Genomic DNA, 18,227 nt, shown 5'->3' with positions numbered 1-18,227 from the left:
TTTGAATACACCCCCAATTTGTCTATTTATATTTTGAATTTCTTTGAATTATTATTTCAAGGACCCCCTTGTTCTATATAATTCATGTGGAAAATTTTTACGAGGTAGTAGGAATATAAAAAGAGTGAATAGAGATAGATGTGAATTATTCCTTCAATAGAATCCAATCTACAAAAGAAAAAGGAAAAGGGGAAAATAAAACAAACACTCACTTTTCCCGTTATGACCTTTTTACCCATCTATACTCTCTAACCCTAATCCGATGGGCACATCTATCACATCATAAATAACGATAAATATTAGAAATTAAACATGATTAGCGCATATAACATACAAATGGGTAGCCCTAATCTTTCTCTAATTACCCTATGATTAATTAAGTAACCTCGTGTCATCAAAAGGTTAGAACTTGAGCGTGATCTGACTTCCGTTACTGTCCTCACCGTCTTCCGACCGCCGTGCAGTCAACCCTCCGTTTCTCTGATCTCCACCGTTCATATGAACATGATCACCACTCTCAGTCCCCTTCCAGCTGCCGCTCTCCGACTTTCCGTCCTCAATGCTCCCTGACCTGTCTCCGGCCCCACGGCCGTCGGATTCCGGGGAGCTCTGGGTTTGGGAGACGGTGGACGTCCGGTACACGTGGAGCTGGTGTTGGAGAGTGTGGTGGTGCAGCTGCTGCTGCTGCTGCGGCGTGGCGTAGAAGTCTTGCGGCATTGGGGTGGCGCAGTAGTGCGGTGGTGCATGGGAGCCCGGGTGCGGGCTGTAAAGAGCCGCAGAACCGTTGTGGGCTGCAGTGGCGTACTCCGGCTGCACCCAGATGCCGCCTAACACTACTAGCTGTGGCGTTGGTCCTCCGCCTGCTTGGGGGCTTGGGCTCGGTCGCCTTGTGTGGAGCCTGTACTTCTGTAATTTTCACAATAATATAACAAAATTAACAATTAAGAAAGAAAACAGAGAAAAAAGGATATGGTAATTAATTAAGATACGAGTATATCGCGGCAAAACCTATAAAACTAAATTGATGTTCTTCCCCAAATTGATTTGTCAAAAACGTTGAGAAAAAAATGTCCTGCTCAATTCTTTTTTTTTTTTTTTTTTTTTTTTTTTTACAAACATGTCAACTATCTATTGCGCTCTCCTGCTTCTTAAAACTCAAGAGAAAAATAAAAGCCACACCTCTTCTTTCACGATACAAGATGAATGGTACAAGTTCTTTTTGTTTGAGAAAAGATTAGGGTTTTTAGGGTGTAGATGGCATTGTATCTCAAGTTCAAGTAATTGTCCTCTTTTGTCTTTTAACACAATTAAAAACTAAAACAAAAGTAAACTTCATTAGTGAGGTGAAATTAGATGGGTGGTGGTGTTTAAATAGAATAAAAAAAAATTAAGAGAAAAACAGAAGATATCATCATTAAGTGTTTTCTTCTTATGATCGTTTGTTACTTTTTATTTATTGAAATGCGACATTTGTAACAAAAAGTTATCTGAACTGCCAGAAAATATGACTGAAGGGCGAAAATTGGTTGTTTGTAGTAGATCATAACAAAATCTACCTAAATAAAAGTTCATTAGAAAAATCGACGGCATAGTCCAAGTTCAATTGAACCGGCAATATACTCGTGAATAGGACAAAGGGTAGGCATAGGTTTCTCGTGCCTGCATCTTTGCCTGCAGGGATCAGGAAAAGAGCAAGACATAATTGGACATATTTTGTACCTGCAGATGACTTTTAACTTCATCATTGGTCAAACCGTCAACCTTCATCAGCTCTCTGATCTGTTTTGGGGTCGCCACTGCAAATTTGACCATAACAAACAAAACGTACGTACGTAAATAAGATTCAAATTGACCAGAAATCATAACAAATAATGATTGAGCTATTAATTAGCAGGTAGCTAGGGTTAGGTGATTACCTTGAGAACCACCAAGCATTTGAAGGGCATTGACGAATCTGCGGTGCAAGTCCGGAGACCAACACCTCCGTGCCTTTCTATGGGTTTGAGTTGTGGTGGTGGTGGCGCCGGCGCCGGCTGTAGTTGTTGTTTGTCCATTTTGTCCCTCCGAGCTATTATTAATTCCACCAGCTCCCAATAATTTACCTTGTTCATTACAATTCCCAGCAGCTGATGATGAATTAATATTTCCATTCTCATGATGATTAGTCTTGTCCTCCAATACTATCTCTGATTTATTGTTTTCTGGAGAGGCGAGAGCGAGTTCCGGAAGAGGCCGCAAAGTAGGGCTGCGGTCTTTTGAAAACGGAAGGAAAGCTCCTCCACCGTACGATCTGTGCTGCTTGGTTTCAAACCCTAGTTTGGGGCTGACGCTGAACCCGATATCGGTTTCTTTAGGGCCGGTTGTTATGGTGGATTGGGGTTTAGACGTTGCATTAGGGTTATGATCAGTTGCTTGGCTCCAAAGTTGGGCGGAGGTCATCCAGTTTGCCTTATCAGAAGTAGCGTTGGTAGGTTTTTCTGAGCCTTCAGAGTTTGAATGCTTTAGGGGTATGAACTCTTCAAGCACGGGCCTGTTTTGGCCTTGAATATTGTTTGTTCTATACGCCTGTAGCTGCTGCCTTGAAGCCTCCACAGCTTTAAAAAGAAAAACAAACAAAATCAATTCTCCAATTAGTATTATTATTTTTTTGGTGTAAATTGAGTTTCAAGTGTCTTTGTCCATTGATTCTTTTGTGTTTTATTCATTCCTAAGATTAAAATTAAGGGGAGAAGTTTAGTAGGAGACAAAGGGAGCGCAGAAATCACTTCCTTGAGCCAAATTGTGGTTGCTTTAGTTCTTTAGAAAATATGTTGGATATTCATATTATGTAAGTGGCTACTTTGGGATAGCTCTCCCTTCTATAAATGAAAAAGGTATAAAGAAAAAGGGTTGGGAATGGGAACTAGACCTATTAAATTAATTAAAACTTGAAGGAAGTTAAAAGAACATGAACCTTGAGACCTAGTCGAATGGTGGAAAGCTATCTAGCTAGATGCATACCAGTGGTGAGGAGTTGCATGGAAAGAGGAAGCTCGCGCTTGAAAGCGTCAATTTTGAGACGTTCTTCTTCGAGGCGGGAGAGGAACTCTTCAAGCTTCTGAGTCTGAGACTGGTCGTGGAGGTGAGTCGCCTGCAGGTCACCAAAGGATTTGAGGAGCATGGAGTAGCTGTGGGGCTTGTAGTCCAGGCTCAGCTCCGAAGGTGACGATGCCATTTTGACTTAAATGTTATAATTTTATCAGAAAAATCACCACTGTTTTTATAAGAAAATGTTGATATTCAAGCAAAAACAAGAATAGGATTATGTGGGAACAAACAAGAGCAAAAGAAGGTCTTTGGCTCTCTCTAAAAATTCTAGATAGGATGGAGAAGTTTTTCAAAACAAGGTTAGAGAGAGAGAGAGAGAGAGAGAGAGAGAGAGAGATAAAGGGAGCGGGTGTTGGTTTCTGAACACAAGGAGGATCGTGGTAGGATCGTCTTCTTTTTAGGGTGAGTTCAAGGGAATAAAGTGCTCTTGTTGAAGAGATTTTAGAGAGAGAGGGAGAGGAAAAGAAAAATAAAGCAGAGAGGGGGATAAAGAGGGATGGTAACTTCTTGCAAAGAACAAAGGCAAATGAAGAAAAGCTAAAAAATGAGTCTTCTCTCTCTCTCTCTCTCTCTCTACTGGTCTTTGCCTGTGGGTGTGGAAGAAGGAATCAAGGTGTCTGACGGTACAGGGTCATATGCTAAGTGACTTGATACTCTCTCTCTCTCTCTCTCTAGTCTGTACGATTTCAAATTCACGAAAATAAAAGATGATTCTTCTTACTACCACTGCTCTAAGATTTTTTCACCCTTTCTCCTTTTTAGTAATTATTTCCCTTACTTTTGTTTGGTCCTTCGAATCGTACTCTGCTATGAAATTATTATTCTCTACTCAACCAAAACTAAGATATATATATATTAAACCTTGTACGTGTATTAATATTCAAACTTATCCTACAAAAATTAGTTCTTCGTTTCCATTGTGATATGTGACATGCTGACCATGGAATGGAATGGTTCAAATCTAGGTATCTACTGCAAATTGAAGAATTACCTTGCATTAGGGCTTAAAAAATTAGAATCGGTTGAATACTCTAATTCTAATAACTATATACTATTAGAACATGAGCATTCAACCTAAAATTAATTAATAATTTAGAGAGAGGTTCGCGATTATTTAAACTAGTAAGGCAAAATTGTCCTTTTCAATATAAGATAACTCTTAAATGACACAATAGAATTGACAAATCAACCTCAAATAAATCAAATGTGCATGATATAGATATGTTTAGGAGTGCCACTATTTGGAGAAAGTTTATTTTATACACATTGTTGTAAGAAATGTGATGAAAGAACATAGTTAGCAAATGTTACGAAAAAATAACCTAGCAAATCCACAATTAAAGGGTCAAAAAGAATGTAGGATTCCATGGTTGTGATGTACGTATCAGGTATCGCATCGAAAGTCTAGCCAGGGAAAAGCTCTCACACCACACCAAATTTCAAAGCAGCAGAAGATTGGAGATGTTGGACACGCGTACGGCCAAGTAGTACTTCAGGAGAGATTTTCTAAGGTAACTGGAACACATAGTGGTACATCACGTGTTACAACATAAATGATGGAATATGTGTGTTAAAAACTTAATAACCTGAAAAATAAAGTTTCCCACCACTTATATACAAACACGTGGTGTACCACCCGCGTTCCGGTCACAATGAAAAAGTTCTCGTACTTTAGAGGGTAGCTTACCAAGTATTCTATCATTTACGTAAAAAAGTAATGGTAGAGAAACTAAATTTTGAGACAAAATTTAGAAATTAAATTATGTGTCACCAATATGAATGAGTACGTTTGTCAACGCTTAAGTAATAAATCAATCTTCTACTTTCATGCCGTTTAGTTTTTAACATTTTGTCTATAAATTTAGACTCTCTAGCATTACCTCAATAATTTTATGTATTCATGATTCTATGATCATTAAATATTAAAAATGAAAGAATGAAGAAAAAAGGTCTTGGGAGAGGAGCGCTAGCATATACTATATATCATCCACATCCATGATCCATATATATTATTGTTTTTACCACCGAATTGAAATATGAGCTGCATGAGTAAAGATCGAAAGAGGAGTAAAAAGAGGACATATTCAAATGAGATTAGTATCAACATTCCATGCACCATGCTGCAATTGCATGCAACTTTCTTTTTGGTTTCAAAAGTTGCATAATTGCCGTGAATTGAGTGCATTCACACAGAGAGAGAGAGAGAGAGAGAGAGAGAGAGAGATAGAGAGAGAGGGGAGGGGAATATCTAATAAAAAGATGAAACATTCATGTTAAAAGAATATAATATTTTGCCTCTGAGGAAAAGGAATATCTTCGTTCCAATTCTACGTCTCTAAATTAAGGGAACAAAACCCACAAAGCTTAAAGGGAATTGGAAAACCATTACCACTCCAAAAGAATAATAAAGGAGCCTCTAAGAGATGAGAATCTTCTTCTGCTACTCACTTTAATGAAGTGGGTTGGAAGGTAAGAAGATTCTTATAAAAATTAGGGGAATTTTTTAGGGTTCTGAACCTCCATAACAATTAATCCCGATTCGCCTTTGAATGAAATGAATATATATTTAAGGGATATTGGTACCAACAAAAATATATTTGAGGGCTGTAGCACAAAATTATATAAAATAATTGGATAAGATCTAGAAGTAACCCCCTTGATATATATGGAGCTTGTAACTTTGACACAGGCAATCACATGAATGGATATGTAAGGACTCCAATTACTAGCTATTTTAATTAGCAAAATTCTACAGTACTTTAGAATATTATTGTATCTGCACACTAAATTTTAAATTCTTAATTCGACTGTGTATATGTTTTAATATAAGGATGTCTGAAAAAAAATTATCACTCAACCGCTGATAATGGATTACAACTTGTGAAAAAAGGGTATTCAAACCTTTTAAGTACGAGTGGAAAACGGAGAGAAACCACTAAACCCTCAAGATTAATGCATTGTACATCATTGGGTGATGTTATCCATAAATTCATTTATACCTTTCACACACCCTCTCAATTTTCGACCGTCGAAACGAAATAATTGAACAAGATCAATGAACAAAAATTAATAAAAGAGTGTGAGAGGTAAAAATGAGTGTGTGAATAACACTTTATTCATCATGACGCATACCAATAAAGAATACTAATATATATATATATGTGTGTGTGTGTGTGTGTGTGTATGTATGTATGTATGTATGTTATTTCATAAGAGTAATCTAGCTAAGTTTCTAATTAATAAAAAAAAAAAATTACATACTGACTGAGTCGTTCCACCTCACAGGTCACAACAAGCTTTTATCAGTATTGATACTGCATATAATGCATGCCCTTTCTAGGCTTTCTTCAATCCATCATATCAACTTGTATACTCTTAAATTAGCTTTTTTATTATCAATAATCTGGTTGCTGCATGGCTTGGCATGCAACTTAAAAAACGAAAAATGGTCAGTCCAAATGCAGGTCCATGAATTATCAGTCAAAGACCTAATCTAGCAGTAAGAGAGGCAGATACCTTTTCCACTATAAAATGATCAAGGTTGGGGAGAGAGAGAGAGGGAGAGAGAGAGAGAGAGAGAGAGAGGACTTAATAGAGCATTGCATCGAATTCTCTTTTATCTGTTACAAAGACAAAGATAGATAGAGAGGTGCAAATAATGATGGTTGGTCGCTTTCTAAAATCAGTCTTCTTGTACAAGCCTCCAAGCCTAACCTTTTCTGCAGATTCTATCTCTCTCGCTCTGTTAATTTCTTTGTTTTGTTTTTGTTTAGGGTTTTCCAAAGAAAAGCAAAACAAATGAAAGGAAAGAAAAAAAAAAGGAAAAGAAAGAGATTCTCCTGGTAACACCTGTCATGATATTCCCCCATATCGTCTCCTCTGAATATCCCTTTTGTCTGGCGCAAAAATAAAGGAATATTCCCCCATTCTCTTTTTCTTTCCCGTTTTACGATTAAAATTGCATTGCATTACCCTATTGTGTAGGATACAGAAACCGAGGTGGTAAAGCACTGCCCCAATTGGCCCTTTGCTGAAATCCATGTAATGCTTTGGGTTTTCGTAGTCTCTGTTGTAAGTTGTTAAGTTGTCTGCATACCCTACAGCGCAACTTGTAGCTTGAAATTGGTTGATATCTGGGTTGAAGTTAGACTAAATCTCAGAAACTGATGAGACTCTTCAATTGGTCTCATGTCTTATTCACAATCTATCATATAGTAAACATCCATCAGACGAGCGGTTTATTTTTATGCACATAATAAGTATTTGTTAAACGAATAACGTCACTAAAATTTTACTTCGGTTGTAAGAAAAAAACTCTCTTAAATTGTCCATTATGATTGTACTTACAACTACATAGATTATAAATAAATATGTAGTTGGAAAGGTGCGGGCCGGGCAACGTTTTCTCTATGCATGCATAATCTTACTGATCAAGGGCTATTATTATCTCCTAATGAAGAAATTGATTTTTACTAAACTTGTTTAAAATTTCTTTAACATTAATTCTTAATTCCTCTATCATCTTTAAAATCTCTTCAATTATAGATAATATATAGTTGGTATATATACCGGTTCTTTAATGGGTTTCACATGAGCAAAAAAGGTTGATCCCACAAATAGCCTATCTTATATTTTTCACTAGCCTTTGGAAATAACTTTTCTGTGAAAAAACAAAACCCTAGTTGTTACTAGTTAAGGACCACTATTTTTTTCACAGAAATTCCTACCAACTCCAAGGCTGAACTTTTCCTATGCTCTGTGCGCATGCATACTTAAAAGCCTCTCTCAGATGCTGTATATATGATGATAATTCATGTTAAGGATTTAAATGTCCCGAAAGGTGTTTCTTTGATTCCATTCGTATTAACTTCTAAAACATTTATGCCAGGAAATGTCACACTACATAGTACATACCATACAGGACATGATATAATGCGTGTATAGATAATATGTTCAAGAAAGGAATACGAGTTATTACATCAGCTAGTTAGGTCTTCTACCGTGACGGGACAATTTGAGTTTGATTCTAATTTATATGAAAATTATCTAAATGCAAACTGAAAGGTGAAAGATTTATGTACTATATATATATATATATATATATATATATATACATATATACATATATATGCACATGCACACAGCAAATTATTATATACCAGCTAGTTACTATATAAAGTCCACCTGATTTAGTATGTGCTTTAAAATGTGCCACAAGGAGTCTTGGAGATCAATCTCAGTCCTCAGTATAACCAGTAATTAAGCTTTGAACAGGAATACGAAATTGTCAGATTATATTCCATTCTATCCAATAATTGATTATCTAAATCTACTTTCAGCAGGAACTGATTATATATATAAAGATATATTATAAAATCAAAGTTGTTGCAACTGGTTTCCAATTGAAGGCCGAAATTATAAGAAAAGGGTGCGGATATTGAAAAGCTTTAAGAAGCATTATATGAAATATTCTTTGTCCTGTAATTAACTTTGAGGAAAGGCAAATGAAAGCCACATTTATGGGCTGTAAGCTTGCCAACGAGAATCATCAACTAAAAATTGTCGATGAGAAAGACGGATTGTTATACTAAATTCTCTAATTCACTTAAGATTTATAGATTCCACGATTTGGCATCAGAACTTCATATTTTGTTGATGATTAATTGCAATCTAGCTGTTGATCAGAAGATTATTTGAATTACAGTTGGATATATACTTTATTATTCTTATCTCCACCAAAAGGTTGTGCGCTCTCTCAGTCTGTTTTTATATTGTACAATAACAAAGTACTACTTCAAGAACGAGAACAATTTTTTTCTTGGTCCTAAAACAAAAGCAAACAAATACAAAAGAAGAGAGAAGAAGAGAGTGGATGTAAGAGTGAATGTTTCGGATGTGAGTGTGGACATTAGCTAGAGCGGATGTTTGCTCCTTTATGTATTTGAGTTTGAATCCCTATTTCTTCCCCTTGTATTAGTTTAAAATAGAATATTATTTGTATGAATTTTTGTTTTTTTAAACGAGTGTATTTGTAAATTAAAGAATTATACCTTTCCAAGCCTTCGTAAGAATTTCCTAACTAGATATTAAAACCATCTTAATTAGGATTTAATTGGTCAAAAAATGAAATCCTCATTTTTCTTTCTACTGGAAGAATGGTACTTATCTTTACTTAGAATTGGATGAAATTGGAGTCTTGACCAAAAATATTAAGAACTGAGTGGACATAGAATCTGAATAAGCATGAGAGTAGAGTGGAGTATGGAATTAGAATCACTTTGGTCGGCCTCTTATGAAAAGATATGAACTACATATTAATACTCAAAAGAAGGCACAGTTAGAGTGTTAATGAAGACACGAATTTGGAACATATATCTTAAATATATATTATACTTTGTTGACCTATTATTGTCTTAAGATTCAACAAAAAGTATTCTTGAATTCCTTTTCTTAGAGAGAAAGAAAAAAGAAAAGAAAAGAAAACCTTCATCATGCTGGTATATGCATCACCACAAGTTGTAAAATATCTAGTTTATGGGTTGATATACTCAATTAGGGCAATTCTCCATGAATTATACTCCTGTTTTAATTGGGTCCTTTAATTACGTCTCACGTGCTTACTTTAATCATTTTGTCACACTTCTTTTGTTTGACATGTGACACAACTGAAGGATTATAAATTTTAAAAAAAAAAATTGATGACCAAAGTGAAACATAAGTACACATTCGGAAAGTAGCAATGTTGTAGTACATTTTAATACGAGGGGGCTCCTCATCATCTCCAAAGTAATGATTTTTAACCCCTTCGGCGACCCACCTGTTCCTGCTCAAAAGGGTCACCTTGAAAGTTCTAGATTTCCCTTTCAATTCCTAAATTTCATCAAACTATGCAATTTTTCAATCGAGGAATGAAAAAGTATTAAAGTCATGTATAAAGAATGAACAATGCATACACAAGAATAAACTAGCTGTGTGAGTACGAAAATGTGTTGTGGTCCGCGACGCTCCCAAGGGACTTTGGCAGCGCAAACGATAGGCGGCATGGCCATTTTATTGCAAGTGAATTATGTGACCATTTCACCAAAAAAAATATTATATGACCATTAGTACTATCATAGCAATTCTTGCTGCCGCCTCCGTTGTGTCCATTATTTCACAGTATGATTGTTGATGGTCCTAAATCGCGCAACTATTGTTTGCTTGAAGATCAAAGAATCCCAGTCGCTGATTCTCGAAAAATCACAAGCAAGTTGAAGGCCTCCATGCATGATCACTCCTACTACTACAACCCCTCTTGCAATAATCCATAAATATTTTATTCAGCACATACGGACAAATTAATAATGTGAAGCATTTGCATTCATGGGCTAAGTCAGTTGACCAAGGCATTGACCCGCGTCATCCTCATTGCGCCCAACTTCGAATCCCTCTTTCCTGTAAATAAGAGCATTTTAGAATACTTTTGTGAAAAAAACTAAGGGTGGAAATCATTTTCAAGTGAAAAGCACATTGCATATGATCAACCAAAGAAAAACTATTCAAGCACGCCGCCAATATGATCAAAAAAAATTTTGTTTAATTGTGGAAGATAATCGATTTCCATGATTGAATGTGCTTCAATGTGGCCCCAATTTTCGGCATCAAGCAGTTTCCAATGCAACAATTCAAAACAAAATTACAATCCATGAGAAATTCTAATATATTATCTTGGTGGAGGACTGTGGGTGGACTGAGGAGTATGTGTGAGTTGATTTTAGAGCGCGTCCCACTAGCCACCTACTGCGAGCAGCTGGGGGTCTCCAACCTTGAAGCCACAGTTAGAGGTGAGTCTAGTGTATAATTGTACAAGTATTTGAACTTATTTGTTTAGATTTAAATTCTTTAGTTTAGGTTTTATATTGTTGTTTTTAGAGTGGTTAAACTTGAATTATAATTTATTTTGCACCAAAAATTACATTTTGTGGAACGGAAAGACGAGTTTGGTGTATGACAAGGAAAAAAATGCAAATAAAAAAACGAAAAAGGAAATTAAAATAAAAAAAAATAAAAAAAAAGGATCAGTAGCGTAGATCTTCATGCTTGTAGCCCAGGTTTTAATCTAAGGCCCAAATTGGTACTTCTGACCCAAACAAAATCAATTTTCGTATTGACGAGAATACCCTTCCCGCTTTCCGTGGCGATAACGGCCAACCATATCCTGCTCCTTTGCTTCATCTGCTTCAAGCAAGGTCATGCAATTGCGGTGATATGTGGACTATAACTGACAACGAATTTCGGGAGTCCTCTTAAGGATTTTTATTCCAAGGTTGGTTTGATTGAGGATGCTGAATCGGTTTCTAATAAGATGCTTGAGAAAGATGTGGTCACATGGAATGTGCTCATATCTGGGTATGTGCAAAATGGGGAGGGCGACAAAGCACTGAATGCGTGCCGTCTAATGCGACCCAAAAGCTTAAGGTTTGACTCCGCGGCTGTTGCAACCTTAACGTCTGCTTTTACAGATACGTGTGCAATTTGAAATTGGCTAAGGTGGGACATTGCTATTGTATAATGTGTTGAGAACGAATCCCACATTAATGGGAGGAGAGACCTTGCATGAGTTTATAAAATGTTGGGGTTACTCCTTATATTGCCAATTGGTTTTATGGTGCAACCTCAACTTTTTTCATGGTATCAGAGCAGGTTGTCCTACATGTGAAGCCAAACGGCCACACGCATTCTACGTCACCCCGTTGTGTTGTCCAAGTGTTAGGCTTGAAATTCGCCACACGTGAGGGAACGTGTTGAGAATGAGTCCCACATTGATGGGAGGAAGGACCTTGCATAAGCTTATAAGAGGTTGGACTACTCCCCACATAGCCAATTGGTCTTATGGTGAAACCTCAACTTTCTTCAAGGTATCAGAGCAGATTGTGCAACGTATGAAGCCAAACAGTCGCACATGCTCCACGACTTATAAGAGGTTGGGCTACTCCCCATACAACTTTGTTCGTAAGTATCATTGTAGATATGTATGGCAAACGTGAGAAAATCGGTTGTGTAAGACGAATTTTGAACTCTTCGATAACAAGAGATCTTATTCTGTGGAACACAATGCAGCCTACATTGGCAGAATTGGGTCACAGCGGTGAGGCCTTAAATTTGTTCCATCAGATTAGAAAGAAAGTGTGCCGCCAATGTGATGTCATGGAACTCTCCAATTTTAGGGTTTCTGAATAATGGCCAGGTCAATGAGACTAAAGATATGTTTTTGCAAATGCAGTCCCTTGGAGTCCAACCTAACCTTGTCACTTGGACTACCCTGATCTCGGGTCTTGCTAGGAGTGGTTTTGGCTATGAAGCGATTCTGAAATTCCAGCAGATGCAAGAATCTGGAGTTAATTAAACCCAACGTTGTGAGCATCATTGGAGCACTCTTAGCTTGCATAAACATGGCATCATTGCAGAATGGAAGTCTTCCATGGATATTTGATACGGCACTCCCTCCACTTGCCAATTCCATTCACAACCTCTTTAGTAGATATGTATGCTAAATATGGTAATATAGGTCAAGCGAAGAGGGTGTTCGATATGATTCCAGACAAGGAGTTACCCATCTACTCTACAATGCAATGATTTCTGGTTGTGCATTATACGATCAAGCTGTGGAAGCTCTTGCACCATCTCAGCGCATAAAGGAAGAAGATTTGAAACGCGACAACCTTTATCAATGCGTTATTACGTGGCCATGCCATGATGGTGAGTGAAGGGTTGGAGCTTTTCGTTGATATGGTATCCAATCACAATATAAATCCCAGTACGTATAGATCATTATGGCTGTATGGTTAGTCTTCTTTCACGGTGTGGAGATCTGGATGAAGCTTTTAGGCTCATTTGCACGATGCCTTACAATCCCGATGCACAGATATTGGGATCACAAGTTTCTGCTTGTAGAGAACACAATAAGATCGAAATACTTTTATCCAATCAAATACCAAAATTACAACCATGACAATTCTTGTAACTCTGTAGCAACGTCCAATACATATGCAGCTGCTGGAAGATGGGATGAGGTGCAAAAGGGGAGGCAGTTGATGAAAGAAGGGGGCTTGCGAAAAGTTCCGGGATTCGGCTGGATTCAAAGCGGAGAACTACTTAACGTGTTTGTTGCTGGTGACAAATCACACCCTGAAACCGCAAAAATCTACACGACATTGGCATTGTTGCGAATGGAAACGTCTTTTAGCTGATGTTTTCCTTTAAATCATACTCATTCGGCATTAATATTGCTGCTTTCCGGGTGGGATCTGTAAATACTTACTGAACAATTTGTTCAGAAGCATTGCATCTGTGACTTGTAGGGTGTAATACTGTCATTTTCTCGCTTATAAACTCTTAACATTTCATATAGGTTGCGAATCTAACATCTAATTTACCCTCCGAAGTCAACTCCATACACTATTTTTTTAATGTAAAATTACCGATTTACCCTTCAATGTGTACCACATACAAGTAACATAATTTCAATTGATGGAAAATTGGATATATTAGCTTCGAATCTAAGATTAGGGATGTAATTGGCAGATTTTTATAATTCAACGACTGATTTTCTAAAGAAAAAAAATAGTTTAAGGACCTAATTTTCATTTAGGTAATAGTTCATGAACTAAATTAGCAATTCACCCTATATATATATATATATATATATATATATAAAATAATAAAAAATAAAAAATAAAAAATCACGTTTTGCATCCGTGTAAATTAAACTTGAGACTTCCTCCAACCAAGTGAAATCCATGTGCCGATAGACCATCCCGTCATCGTATTTATTGATTGTCTCTTTCAAGTTGGAGTTTGACTGTAGACCACCAACAAGTCCTTTTATTTGGCACCGAGAGCTCTACCAAAAACTGATCAAATGCTTGAATTGTTGAAGCAATAAGACCCACAAGTCAATAAAAAATGTGATGAGTTGGGTGTGACGCAGATTGTGTGATATCTAGTAGGAACCTTTCGATACTTGCTTTTTACGTAACTATTTTCAAATAATGGGGCCGAAAATACAACCGAAGAGCAAAGCAAGAATCGAGCAGTTGATTAATTTCCTTTTCACGGGTTTGACTGATCTCTCTAAAACTCGATGAATGTGGAAAAACATGTGGATTAAATGGGTACAAGTTATGCTTCTTTTCAAACAAATAAAACACATTTCACTATTTACTTCGTCAAGTACATGAAGATGATCAAGGATGCGTAGCCCAAGGATCAAGTGATTAAACGCATTCAACACTACATCTGAGCTTAGGTATTTGAATTTCCTTTTCCAAGCCTAATTTCTTTTTTAGGGGGAAAACATGTGCTTTCTCTCAGTCACTAGCACCTTGTTTCACGTGGGGACATGGGTAAGATGCCATGCTATCGTTTCAATCAGATCAAAGTTGTTTCACTATTTACTTCATCAAGTACATGAACAAGATCAATGACGTATAATTGAAATGATTAAGAACATTTTTTTGTCGCGTTTGAGCTTCTGTATTTGATTTTCCGCTCTCCAAATTTTCCTCTATCAAAATTTGCTATTCAATTTGGTTGGTGGAGTTGGATATGACTTGACACAACCTCGAATAAATTGAAGATTTTTGTTTCTTGCTAGATGACCTAAATATGCATATCATTCATAGTTCATCAATCTGATGTTGTAGGTGGACAAAAATAGGTACACTTTGATGTTACATTCAACTGTTAAGATGATTATTCATTTGAATTTCGTCGTTTACAGCCCAAATTTAAATTTTTACAAGTTACAACAGTAACTTCAAAATATAACTTTGAAGGCAAGAAACTGTAAGTATATATATGATGTTGTAGGTAGGCAATCGTCAGTCAGAAATTGCCATCCCACTTATCTTCTATATTTAATTGCTACATTCCCTTTGCTTGATGAGCAAACATATGTAAACAATTGGTTTTCTTTCTATTTACTATCTAATAAGGTATCGATTGTATATGCGAGTTAAGTCAATTGATAAATGCAGTGTGTTGGTCCTTGGTATCTAAATTCGGATCTCTCTTTTCATGTATAATTCAGAATATAACAATGTATTGTCAAAGATATGGTAAATGCAGTTTATCAACTTTGCATTCAAATTTGAATTCCATGCCGAATAATTTAGCCATATCACCTAACAAAAATAAAGTACCAATCACATGCACACTCGCTTGCGGGTAGCTTTCTGTACCCGCCAAAACCTTAAAATGGAAATAATCACCGAAGTCAAATATTGCCAACTGGTGAAGTTTTAGTTCGGTAAACTGTCCAGTCCAACAGAATTAAGGTTTCTTTAAATATGGATTTTATGTAATTAGGTTAACCATGTATTACTTGCAATGTGGACTGTGGAGCATTACAGTGTTTAAGGTGTATAAAGGAATTACTCGTTAATGAAGCTTATCCATCCTTTTAATATTGTCAAATGAAAAATCATTTTCCTACCATCAATATAGCTCGAATATAGTGAACTATCCAATTCAATATAATTCTAAAGACCAAACAAAAATCAAGTCAAGAAAAAAGACTTATTATAAAACATGTGTGTCACGTCATAAACTCACGTGTCTGTCGGATGTTATAGCAAATATGCGAGAAACTCATTTTGACGAGATGGATACTTGTATGCATGCAAGATATTTTCGAAGTGTTGAGATGAATGAGAATCCAAGGGGAAATGAAACAAGAGTTGGGTCATATCTTGCTAGACAATTGGTAGTTGGTACACTCCCTCACTGCAACCTTCGCAATTAATTGGAATTAAGCAAAGTACTAAGAAAGGTGTCATGTCTTAAACCATCTTATTTAACTTCACCCACAATAACACAAGCATATAATACTTAAAGGTGGTAAGTCAATGTCATGTCCCAGAAGGAACTCCAAAAACATTAGCACAGATGGTCCACATTTAGGGATGGGCAACGGTTATGACGGTCGGATAACCGTGGTTATTTATCCATAACCGTTTATGCTCATACCAGCATAACCGTTCACCCGTTGGGTAATTGCCTAAACGGTTATACCCATACCATAACCGTTTATAAACGGTTAACCATACCCATAACCGCATGCTCATTTAACCGTAACCATTTAATACCCATTTACCCTTTTTAACCCGTTTATCTTTTTTTTTTTTTTTTACCATTACCCCTTTTTCACCCATTTACATATTTTTTAACAACTTGAAAATTAAAAAAAAATTGTCATAATTTTCTTTTTTTTTAACAATTAAACACTGTTATAGGTACATTCATCATACATTTCCGTATTTTAATTTTTTAAGTCCTTATACCATTCCAATAATTGAAATAATAGTTTAAAGACGATATTTTTAACTGTTACCAATGAAGGTAAATATAATATTTGGTAACTATTATTGGGTTACAAAAATTGTTTAGAAGACATTTTTGTCAAAACATTTCTGTCAATTTCATGGTTACCCGCAAAGAATTTAAATTAATTTGGCGAATTCCTTGATGATGAGAATCATCATTCCTGTAGCAGTGTTATTGAGAGAAGGACCGATGAATTCCTTGCTAATTTATTGGGTGCTAAGTATTATTGGATCAAGAACATGGTTTGTGTTAATTTTAAATATATAAAATAAATGGGTAAACGGTTACCCGTTTATAACCGCGGTTAATACCCATAACCGCCCATTTAAATTTCGCAGGTAAACGATTATACCCATAACCATTTATTTATCTAAACGGTTACTCATAACCGTAACCGTTTAATTTAAATGGACGGGTAACCGCGGTTACCCATAACCAATGGATATTTGCCCATACCTATCCACATTTATATTATGCATTAATGCATGTGATTATCAAGTTAATTATCACTTAGATGACTTAATCTTCTGATTAGTTAGTTACATTAACCTCTAGCAATAAAAAGTAATATTAACACCATTTTAATTGAAGATTAATTAAAAGCAGACAAAAATAGAAGGAAAAAAGTCAAATTTTTGTGCGACCACAAGCTGCTAGCGTCCAACTTTCGGTGTATCAAAACAAATGAGGATCCTCGCCGGATCTCTTTGTGAGCATCGATTCTCTTTATGAGGATTTCAGAAATTATCTAATCACACTTGTTTATCGTACATCATGCGGTCAAAAATTATTGTAAATTTTTTTATTTAAAATTGACTATAAATAGTACCTGACGAAAACTGACCATACAATATACGATGAACGAATATGATTCGAGGATTTCCAAAACTCTCACAAAGAGGATCCGGCGAGGATCCTCTCTCCATCAAAACCATGAAAAATGTGGCTTTTGAGAAGAAGGCACGTGCGTCGGTTTCTCAACACCATGCTAGACCTGGATTTTATTCAAGGTTTTGGAGGCAGTTTTCTCACGGTTAAGTTAGGTAATTGTATTTAGCGGGTATATTTTTGTTCACCCCTTCAAGTAATATGATGCTCACCATATTAGTTATTAATGTTAAGTTAATTTAAATTTCAATATCGATAGTCACAAATATCAAAATTTAAGTTTATTCATTGATAATAAGTAGAGTGATCAGGGACAGAGTTGGAATTTCCTTTTAGTGGGAGCAACCCAAAAACAATACTACCAAACTTATGGAATTGTTATTAACACTCCAAAAATCTCATTTGGCACTCCAAACTTTCTATAATTAGAAAGAAAAATACACTTGTGAGGAGTGTAAAATGAAAATTTTAAAATGTTAATAACAATTCCCCAAACTTATTATGGTATGGCTTATAACCAAAATAATGATGCGAATGATTCCATAGTATATGATGTATCACAATTTTAAAGTTAAAAAAAGTTTCAGTGTAGTAGTGGAAAAGTGGCAAAGTAAAAGATAAATAATACATGAGAGGCAGGAGGACAACTTTCTCTCTCTCTATTTCATGATCTTCTTCTTCTTCATCTTTACAATATATTCTTTAAATAATATAACTGCCACTTAAGATCGAAATTACTTGAGTGTGAGCGTTGCCCTCAGTGAGCCTTCATTGGTTCTGGTCATAAGAGTGATGAGCATTACTACCATTAGAGTATGGTGAGAAAAAATACACCCATATTTAGTTCTCAAAAGTTGAGCAATTAGCAATTTAGCATCGTATTTTAT

General features: G+C 36.0%; 1 protein-coding gene and 1 pseudogene across 1 annotated transcript; one reads left to right on the top strand and one right to left on the bottom strand.

Annotated features, from left to right (window-relative positions):
• Positions 1–125: 125 nt before the first annotated feature.
• On the bottom strand, positions 126–3,497 carry LOC137717320 (Homeodomain-like superfamily protein). The gene is made up of 4 exons (XM_068456635.2): positions 3,001–3,497; positions 1,917–2,594; positions 1,720–1,796; positions 126–906 (listed from the first exon to the last, which is right to left on the bottom strand). Exons 1-4 carry the CDS (start codon positions 3,212–3,214, stop codon positions 403–405), a joined length of 1,473 nt encoding a protein of 490 aa, XP_068312736.1. The 5' UTR covers positions 3,215–3,497; the 3' UTR covers positions 126–402.
• Positions 3,498–10,825: 7,328 nt separating this feature from the next.
• On the top strand, positions 10,826–13,316 carry LOC137744512 (pentatricopeptide repeat-containing protein At5g55740, chloroplastic pseudogene; annotated as a pseudogene).
• Positions 13,317–18,227: the final 4,911 nt, after the last annotated feature.

This window comes from Pyrus communis, chromosome 15, assembly GCF_041283825.1.
Source record: "Pyrus communis isolate YQ-2024b chromosome 15, ASM4128382v1, whole genome shotgun sequence".
NCBI lineage: Eukaryota > Viridiplantae > Streptophyta > Magnoliopsida > Rosales > Rosaceae > Pyrus > Pyrus communis.
The sequence above is the reverse complement of the archived record's forward strand: the minus strand, read 5'-3'. Positions and strand labels throughout refer to the sequence as shown.

Excerpts from the sequence above, each read along its gene's own strand:
- LOC137717320 (XM_068456635.2), bottom strand. The coding sequence starts at position 3,214 with ATGGCATCGTCACCTTCGGAGCTGAGCCTGGACTACAAGCCCCACAGC. Across the intron at positions 1,797-1,916 it reads AATGCTTGGTGGTTCTCAAG|TGGCGACCCCAAAACAGATC; the intron begins GTAATCACCTAA and ends TCAAATTTGCAG. Across the intron at positions 907-1,719 it reads AAGTTAAAAGTCATCTGCAG|AAGTACAGGCTCCACACAAG; the intron begins GTACAAAATATG and ends TGAAAATTACAG.